Source organism: Bufo bufo, chromosome 5, assembly GCF_905171765.1.
Source record: "Bufo bufo chromosome 5, aBufBuf1.1, whole genome shotgun sequence".
Classification (NCBI taxonomy): domain Eukaryota; kingdom Metazoa; phylum Chordata; class Amphibia; order Anura; family Bufonidae; genus Bufo; species Bufo bufo.
Window position 1 is genome coordinate 556,944,912 of NC_053393.1, and position 9,481 is coordinate 556,954,392.

A 9,481-nucleotide genomic window follows, 5' to 3' on the forward strand; every position below is an offset into this window, starting at 1 on the left:
TGGAGCGGTGATGAAAGCTATATCCAAACTATTGTTGAAGTCGCTTTTAATTGAAGCGTTTAAGATACACTCTGGGGCTACAAATCAAGGTTCCCCAAGGAATTTATATCCACGCGTGGAGAGACTAGACGCTGACACAAAGAGGGTCAAGGCAATCTCTTTCTTTATTACAATGAGTTAAGCTGTATATACATCTTCAGGCTCATGCCATTATTTCATTAGCTAAGAAGATACGATAACACTTGGCTTCTGCGCAGTGTGCACTGTCTTACAAACCTTGGTATGTGAACTAATGTGAACATCTGGGTGTCAGCCGCCATCTTGTAATGGCCTCTTACTAATATCAATACTGCATATGTCATATGTGACACTTCAAGGAGGTGCTTTTTTATAGGCAGTGAGTATACATGTGTATTATCTAACCAAGTCATTGGTTCAAGCTTTCTTCTACAGTCTATACATATGTGAGACCAGGGGGCCTTCGATGCTCGCAGCTTCCCCCCCCCCCCCCCTCCTTCTCTCTTCAGAGTTGTATACACATACAGCTTGGCTAGCAAAGGGGGAAGCACTTAAAGGGGTATTATCATCTTGGTAATCATCTTTCATCCCCCCACCCCCCCTGAGGCTTTTCCTAAATATATTCCTTTTTCTAAAACATATCGTTTTTTAATAAAAATGAAAAATCATATACAGTGGGATGCGAAAGTTTGGGCAACCTTGTTAATTGTCATGATTTTCCTGTATAAATCGTTGGTTGTTACGATAAAAAATGTCAGTTAAATATATCATATAGGAGACACACACAGTGATATTTGAGAAGTGAAATGAAGTTTATTGGATTTACAGAAAGTGTGCTATAATTGTTTAAACAAAATTAGGCAGGTGCATAAATTTGGGCACCTTTAGAACTAATTATTGGAACTCAAATTGGCTTGGTAAGCTCAGTGACCCCTAACCTACATACACAGGTGAATCCAATTATGAGAAAGAGTATTTAAGGGGGTCAATTGTAAGTTTCCCTCCTCTTTTAATTTTCTCTGAAGAGTAGCAACATGGGGGTCTAAAAACAACTCTCAAATGACCTGAAGACTAAGATTGTTCACCATCATGGTTTAGGGGAAGTATACAGAAAGCTGTCTCAGAGATTTCAGCTTCTGTTTCCACAGTTAGGAACATATTGAGGAAATGGAAGACCACAGGTTCAGTTCAAGTTAAGGCTCGAAGTGGCCGACCAAGAAAAATCTCGGATCGACAGAAGCGACGAATGGTCAGAGTCAACCCACAGACCAGCACCAAAGACCTACAACATCATCTTGCTGCAGATGGAGTCACTGTGCATCGTTCAACCATTCGGCGCACTTTACACAAGGAGATGCTGTATGCGAGAGTGATGCAGAGGAAGCCTTTTCTCCGCCCACAGCACAAAAAGTGCCGCTTGAGGTGGGCTAAAGCACATTTGGACAAGCCAGCTTCATTTTGGAATAAGGTGCTGTGGACTGATGAAACTAAAATTGAGTTATTTGGCCATAACAAGGGGCGTTATGCATGGAGGAAAAAGAACACAGCATTCCAAGAAAAACACCTGCTACCTACAGTAAAATATGGTGGTGGTTCCATCATGCTGTGGGGCTGTGTGGCCAGTGCAGGGACTGGGAATCTTGTCAAAGTTGAGGGACGCATGGATTCCACTCAGTATCAGCAGATTCTGGAGACCAATGTCCAGGGACAAAGCTGAAGCTGCGCCGGAGCTGGATCTTTCAACAAGACAACAACCCTAAACACTGCTCAAAATCCACTAAGGCATTTATGCAGAGGAACAAGTACAACGTTCTGGAATGGCCTTCTCAGTCCCCAGACCTGAATATAATTGAAAATATGTGGTGTGACTTAAAGAGAGCTGTCCATGCTCGAAAGCCATCAAACCTGAATGAACTAAAGATGTTTTGTAAAGAGGAATGGTCCAAAATACCTTCAACCAGAATCCAGACTCTCATTGGAACCTACAAGAAGCGTTTAGAGGCTGTAATTTCTGCAAAAGGCGGATCTACTAAATATTGATTTAATTTCTTTTTTGTGGTGCCCAAAGTTATGCACCTGCCTAATTTTGTTTAAACAATTATAGCACACTTTCTGTAAATCCAATAAACTTCATTTCACTTCTCAAATATCACTGTGTGTGTCTCCTATATGATATATTTAACTGACATTTTTTATCGTAACATCCAACGATTTATACAGGAAAATCATGACGATTAACAAGGTTGCCCAAACTTTCGCATCCCACTGTATGCTTGTTTATACTCGCTGCCCATGGATACCACCACCTATCGCCGGCCGCATCCATGGGCCGCGCCTGCGCACCGCTTACCCTGGTGATCTAGTGGCCGGCCTGCATTAGAAGATGTGAATGCGCACGTCGGGCGGTCGCGCATGTGCAGATCAAGTATACTTCGTGCTGCGGCTCCAAAGAAAGGAAGATACCTCTGCGCATGCGCCCGAATACTTCGGTGGATGAAGAAAGGAGTCGGATGTCTTTAGAACAGCCAGCGCAGGACATAGGTAAGTATTATTTGTAAATGCCCCACCAATTCCACCAACGATTTAATAATAAGAGCATCATCAATGGGGGGCATCATTCTAACTGGGGGAGGGGCACTAATGGGGGCATTATTTTACATGGGGGCATAACAGGAGGCATAATTTTAACTGGGGGGCACTAAAGGGGGTATTATTTTACATGGGGGCATAACAGGAGGCATCATTCTAACTGGGGGGGCACTAAAGGAGGCATTATTTTACATGGGGGCATACCAGGAGGCATCATTCTAACTGGGGGGGGGGCACTAAAGGGGGCATTATTTTACATGGGGGCATACCAGGAGACATCATTCTTACTTGGGGGGGCACTAAAGGGGGCATTATTTTACATGGGGATATAACAGGAGGCATCATTCGAACTGGGGGGCACTAAAGGGGGCATTATTTTACATGGGGGCATAACAGGAGGCATCATTCTAACTGGGGGGGGGCACTATTTTACATGGGGGCATACCAGGAGGCATCATTCTAACTGGGGGGGGCACTAAAGGGGGCATACCAGGAGGCATCATTCTAACTGGGGGGGGGGCACTAAAGGGGGCATTATTTTACATGGGGCATACCAGGAGGCATCATTCTAACTGGGGGGGCACTAAAGGGGGCATTATTTTACAAGGGGGCATACCAGAAGGCATCATTCTAACTGGGGGGGGGCACTAAAGGGGGCATTATTTTACATGGGGCATACCAGGAGGCATCATTCTAACTGGTGGGGCACTAAAGGGGGCATTATTTTACATAGGGGCATAACAGGAGGCATCATTCTAACTGGGGGGGGCACTAAAGGGGGCATTATTTTACATGGGGGCATAACAGGAGGCATTATTCTAACTGGGGGGGGGGGCACTATAGGGAGCATTATTTTACCTGGCACAACTGGAGGCATTATTCTAACTGGGGGGGGCACTAATGGGGCATTATTTTTCCTGGGGGCACTAATGACATGTAGCAGTGCTGTATAAGAAGTTGATCAGCCACAGTGCTAGTGGTGGAGACAGATGTAGCAGAGCTGTATAGGAAGCGTTTCATCAAAAATGCTAGTGGTGGAAGGGGGGACAGATGTAGCAAAGCTGTATAAAAAGTTGTTCAGCAACAGTGCTAGTGTGGAAATGACTATATATATATATATGTAGCAGAGCTGTATAAGCGGATGGTCAGCCTCAGTGATGGTGGAATAAAGAGTTGTAGCAGAGCTTTATATGCGGACCGTCAACCTGAAGGATGGTGGGAGAGTATAATAAAGATGTAGCTGAGCTGTATAGAAAGCCCTTGAGCCAAACTTATGATAGGAGACTGGAGAAGAAACATGTTCCTGAGCTGTATATGCATCTATACATATACATAGTGTAAGGTTTATACACAATTGTATTACAGCTGTAATAGAAAGAAATCTGCATCAGTGCTGGTGGGTGGTCATGTTTTATGGGAATCAAATGCACAGATTATAAGTCTACTGGCTGACAATCTTTCGAGCTAATGTATAATATGGAATTATAGTGTTTGCTGCACAGAATTGGTTTGTAAAAGATCAGACTGAGATTGTGTATAAAACTGTGCAGAGGAGCCACATGTTACTGTACACTGAGCTCACTTATCACAGCTCTCTGAGGATTCCACAGCAGGGGGAGGGGACTCAGACACTGCAGGCTGCCAGACTGATGAGTCATACTTTTCACATGAACGAGCACATAAGAACTCAATGCTCAGTGTGATAAGGAGGTGTGGCCGGCCTTCACTCTAGCTGCCTAAGCCCGCCCAGCTTTATCTGCAGAAAACCAGGAAGTGGACAGCTAGCTGACTGCAGGGAAGGCTGAATAAGCGAGATGAGAATACCCCTTTAAGATAAGAAAGAAGCAGCTTAAAGTAAATACATAAGAAAATCATCTAGTTATACAAAAATTATATTCACATCTCTATCACTATCACGAGGCTACATCTGTGTAACGAAAATGAGAGGGGGGCTCCACACATCGTATGTTATCATAGCAGGGAAACTAAGGGCTGTTGTTGTCGGGTAGTCAAACACCAGTGTGCAAATGACTCATTAATATAGGTAAGAACAGAAAATACTCCATTATCATGTAAGCAATCTCTCTAATGGTTTGTTTATGGTAGCTATGGTAAAGGCCTTGAACTACAATCCATTCTCTGTTATATCTTTTATTCACTATACATCATGTGGCTATTGTTATATTTGGTTTTATGAAGTTATCTATGGTTCTAATTCATATGCTCTTCAAGCTGTAACACCTCGCTCGCTCCCAGTAAATGATTGCTCAGATGCTGTGGTTGCAGTTGGCTATAGCATCTGATGGAATGTCAGCGATCAGAGCTATCTCCAATCATGTGGACGCTGCTGTGTGAAACCGCACGCATGCTTCGCCTATGGCACTTACTTAACTCTTGAGTGGGCACCATCTTTATATTCCCGACATCCGCCATACATGTATGGAGGATGTTGGGAAGGGGTTAGAAATTCTTCTCCCCTGTATGAATTCTCTGATATTGAACAAGGGCTTATTTCTGAATAAAACAGTTTCCACATTCTGAACATAAACATGGCTGCACCCCTGTGTGACTTCCCTAATGATTCTCAGATTTACATTCTTTAGTAAAACACGTTCTGGCCATTAATATCACTTCTCTTCTCCTCTGTGTGAGATTTCAGATGATTAACAAGATTTGCTTTCCGAGTAAACCATTTTCCACATTCTGGACAGGAAAATGACCTCTCCCCTGTGTGAATTTTTAAATGCTCAGCAAGATGATTTTTCCTAGCAAAACATTTTCCACATTCTGGACATGAAAACGACTTCTCCCCTGTGTGAATTCTCTGATGGTTATGAAGAGTTGTTTTATCAGCAAAACGTTTACCACATTCTGAACATGAATATGGCTTCTCCCCTGTGTGATGTCTTTGGTGGATATTAAGATGTGATTTCAGAGTAAAACATTTGCCACATTCTGAACATGAATATGGCTTCTCCCCTGTGTGATGTCTTTGGTGGATATTAAGATGTGATTTCTGAGAAAAACATTTGCCACATTCTGAACATGAATATGGCTTCTCCCCTGTGTGATGTCTTTGATGGATATCAAGATTTGAATTTCGAGGAAAACTTTTGCCACATTCTGAACATGAATACGGCTTCTCCCCTGTGTGATGTCTTTGATGGATATCAAGATGTGATTTCAGAGTAAAACATTTGCCACATTCTGAACATGAATACGGCTTCTCCCCTGTGTGATGTCTTTGATGGCTCTTAAGACTTGATTTCTGAGAAAAACATTTGCCACATTCTGAACATGAATACGGCTTCTCCCCTGTGTGATGTAATTGATGGATATCAAGATGGGATTTCAGAGTAAAACATTTGCCACATTCTGAACATGAATACGGCTTCTCCCCTGTGTGATGTCTTTGATGGCTCTTAAGACTTGATTTCTGAGAAAAACATTTGCCACATTCTGAACATGAATATGGCTTCTCCCCTGTGTGATGTCTTTGATGCATATCAAGATGTGATTTTTGAGTAAAACATTTGCCACATTCTGAACATGAATACAGCTTCTCCCCTGTGTGAACTATCTGATGCCTCTCAAGATTTGATTTCTCAGGAAAACATTTGCCACATTCTGAACATGAATACAGCTTCTCCCCTGTGTGAACTATCTGATGCCTCTCAAGATGTGATTTCCGAGTAAAACATTTGCCACATTCTGAACATGAATACGGCTTCTCCCCTGTGTGAATTTTCTGATGGCTCTCGAGATTTGATTTCTGAGTAAAACATTTGCCACATTCTGAACATGAATACGGCTTCTCCCCTGTGTGATGTCTTTGATGGCTCTTAAGACTTGATTTCTGAGAAAAACATTTGCCACATTCTGAACATGAATATGGCTTCTCCCCTGTGTGATGTCTTTGATGCATATCAAGATGTGATTTTCGAGTAAAACATTTGCCACATTCTGAACATGAATACAGCTTCTCCCCTGTGTGACCTATCTGATGCCTCTCAAGATGTGATTTCCGAGTAAAACATTTGCCACATTCTGAACATGAATATGGCTTCTCCCCTGTGTGATGTCTTTGATGCTTATCAAGATGTGATTTTCGAGTAAAACATTTGCCACATTCTGAACATGAATACAGCTTCTCCCCTGTGTGACCTATCTGATGCCTCTCAAGATTTGATTTCTGAGTAAAACATTTGCCACATTCTGAACATGAATAAGACTTCTTCCCTTTCTGAGCTCTTTGGGATCCAGCACTTCTGTGGTTTGCATTCTGCATAACAGTCTTTTTTAAAGGATCAGATGGCAGACTTTTGATTTGAAGGTCTGAGTGTACAACTGGGATAATGGCACGTTTTTCATATGTATCTGGTGCGACAACCGAATCATCTGCATCATAATATGTAGGTATCAGGTGTTCCTCTGTGCTCCCGGTACAGTCGTCTGTCAAGAACAAAACTTTTAAAAATAATTCTTAAATAATATAATCTTTAAAATGATATTGATCTTTTATAACATAAAAATTCTGATACAAAATGCAAAACATGAAGCAAATTTCTATGATAAATTGACCAAGACAGTAGACCTCAGACCACCAGGCTCGAATGCCGAGTGGAGAATCATAAAGGGACCTGCGAGTCAGTGCTATTAGGTGGTGCCCGTGTCCCTGACAGCTACATGCACTGTCGTACAGGGCAGTGGAGAGGAACAGTGCGGTGATATATGAGGAGGCTATGGCTATGGAGCCAGCGTAAGGCTGGATTACCATTCCCTATTAGAATGTTCTCTTGCCTTAAAATAAAAAATTCAGCATTAAAAAGCATGTGTCAGCAGAATCAACCCTGCTAACCCAGATATACTGCCTCTTAGAGTTGATCACACTGAGTGAAACAACCTCTCTCTTCTTAAAATTAAGTGCCCTGTTTTTCAGAAATTATTTAATATGCTAAAAGGTGTTCACAGGGTCGCAGTGCCAAATAAGCAATGTGAGGTGATTGTCTGAGGCGGTTCCGGGTAGGGTCAATTGGGGGTTGGTGGCAGGAACCTGGGCAATGAGAGCTTCCATTGTGGAAGGATTCATCTCTGCATATTAAACTGTAGGATGCCTCCCTGCTCCGCCATCCCCTCTGCAAAGCTACAGACACTAGGCCTGAAGCCCATCAGAGGCCAGCGCAGCTCAGGGCACAGACCAGAAGAGGCCTTTGCCCTGCATTGTATCCTGACAGACACATGGAGGGAAGTATTTGATTTCTTTTTCTTTGAAGCATGCTGTTGGGCCAGGTCGGGTGCACATTATTATAACTGGGGGCGCTTGAAAAGGGCATTTTTCCACTAACACACATTATTTAGTGGGTGGGACAAAGGTTCTGCTAGGGGCACTAAAAGGGGTATTTTTTGTACTGGCAAACAAAGGGGATTTTTTGTACTGGCACATATTGTAAGGGGGTATTTTTGTACTGGCACACAGAAGGGGAGATCTTTGTACTGGCACACATTATAAGGGGGATTACTACTACTAGGGGACTAGAGGAACATGATTAGTATGGGCACAATGCTGACATTATTACTATTGGGGGCACTGAGTGCATTCTGGCAGAGATTTATTACTATTAGTGGGACTTTGGGTAGAAGTATTATTATGGGGAGGCATCCATCTCAGTGCAATTATTTTTGGGGAACATTATGTTTACACTATTAGTGTCAGGGACACTATTTGCTGAGTGCAGTTATTCTTTAGGGAACCGTGTGCCAATAATGTTTGAAGGGGCAATATCTGTTTCTACAGTACAGTATTGGGGAGCACAACGGGCACAGTATTGGGGGTGGCAGGATGGGATGTTGAGAAGGTGGGAGGATGATGGAAAAGTAAGAAACAAAGATTCCCGTTTGTGAAACTCTGCAGAGATGAGAGATGCTGAAAGAAATCATCATGGCAGTCTGGGGTGAATAGAGAAGATGAGGAAAGAACATCTACATCAGAGAAGACCTCACTGGATGTAAGAGGTATGTGGTGCTGTATTACAGATGTCTGCTGGATTCTGCTACAATCACTGCTTATTAAATACCAGTCTTGGGCAGTGGCGCATGTCGTAGGAGTCTCAACAGCGTCCTGAAGCGACTTCCTTATTTCTGCATGCTGCCTGCTTAATTATTCTGCATCTATCATATTTTGTATCTTTATATATAGAAACTACTGGTGTGTTTCCATTTTTACTTCTCATCGTCTGATTACCATCCCCATCCTGGTCCAATCATCTACTGATGGGTTCCTATCTTCTGGCTTTCTTCTTACCTGCTAGTGCTGTGATATGTGCTTTGTACAGTCCTGATCAAAAGTTTAAGACCACTTGAAAAATGGCAAAAAATCCTATTTAGCATGGCTGGATCTTAAAAAGGTTCCAAGTAGAGCTTCAACATGCAACAAGAAGAAATGGGAGGGAGACAAAACATTTTTTTAAGCATTCAATTTAATGAAAACAATGAATAAACTGAAACAGGCTGTTTTTCAGCTGATCAAAAGTTTAGGACCACACCTCCAAAAAAAAAAACTAAACCCACCCAAAACATGAACTCAGTAATTAGTAGCTCCGCCGTTATTGTTTATCACTCCCAAAATTTGTTTCAGCATGCTTGATGCAAGCGTTTCCATGAGGTGAGTGGGAACATTTCTCCAAGTGGTGAAGACGGCCGCACGAAGGCCATCTACTGTCTGGAACTGTTGTCCATTTTTGTAAACTTCCCTTGCCATCCATCCCCAAAGGTTCTCAATTGGATTTAGATCAGGGGAACACGCAGGATGGGCCAAAAGAGTGATGTTATTCTCCTGGAAGACGTCCCTTGTCCTGCGGGCATTGTGTACTGTAGT

At 42.6% G+C, this 9,481-nt stretch overlaps 1 protein-coding gene across 1 annotated transcript; it reads right to left on the reverse strand.

Annotated features, from left to right (window-relative positions):
* Positions 1-5,206: 5,206 nt before the first annotated feature.
* On the reverse strand, positions 5,207-6,877 carry LOC121002647 (oocyte zinc finger protein XlCOF7.1-like; the record flags this gene model as incomplete). Its single annotated transcript, XM_040434083.1, has 1 exon — positions 5,207-6,877. A coding segment is annotated over one exon (1,671 nt), but the record flags the coding sequence as incomplete, so codon positions are not given.
* Between the last annotated feature and the right edge of the window lie 2,604 nt (positions 6,878-9,481).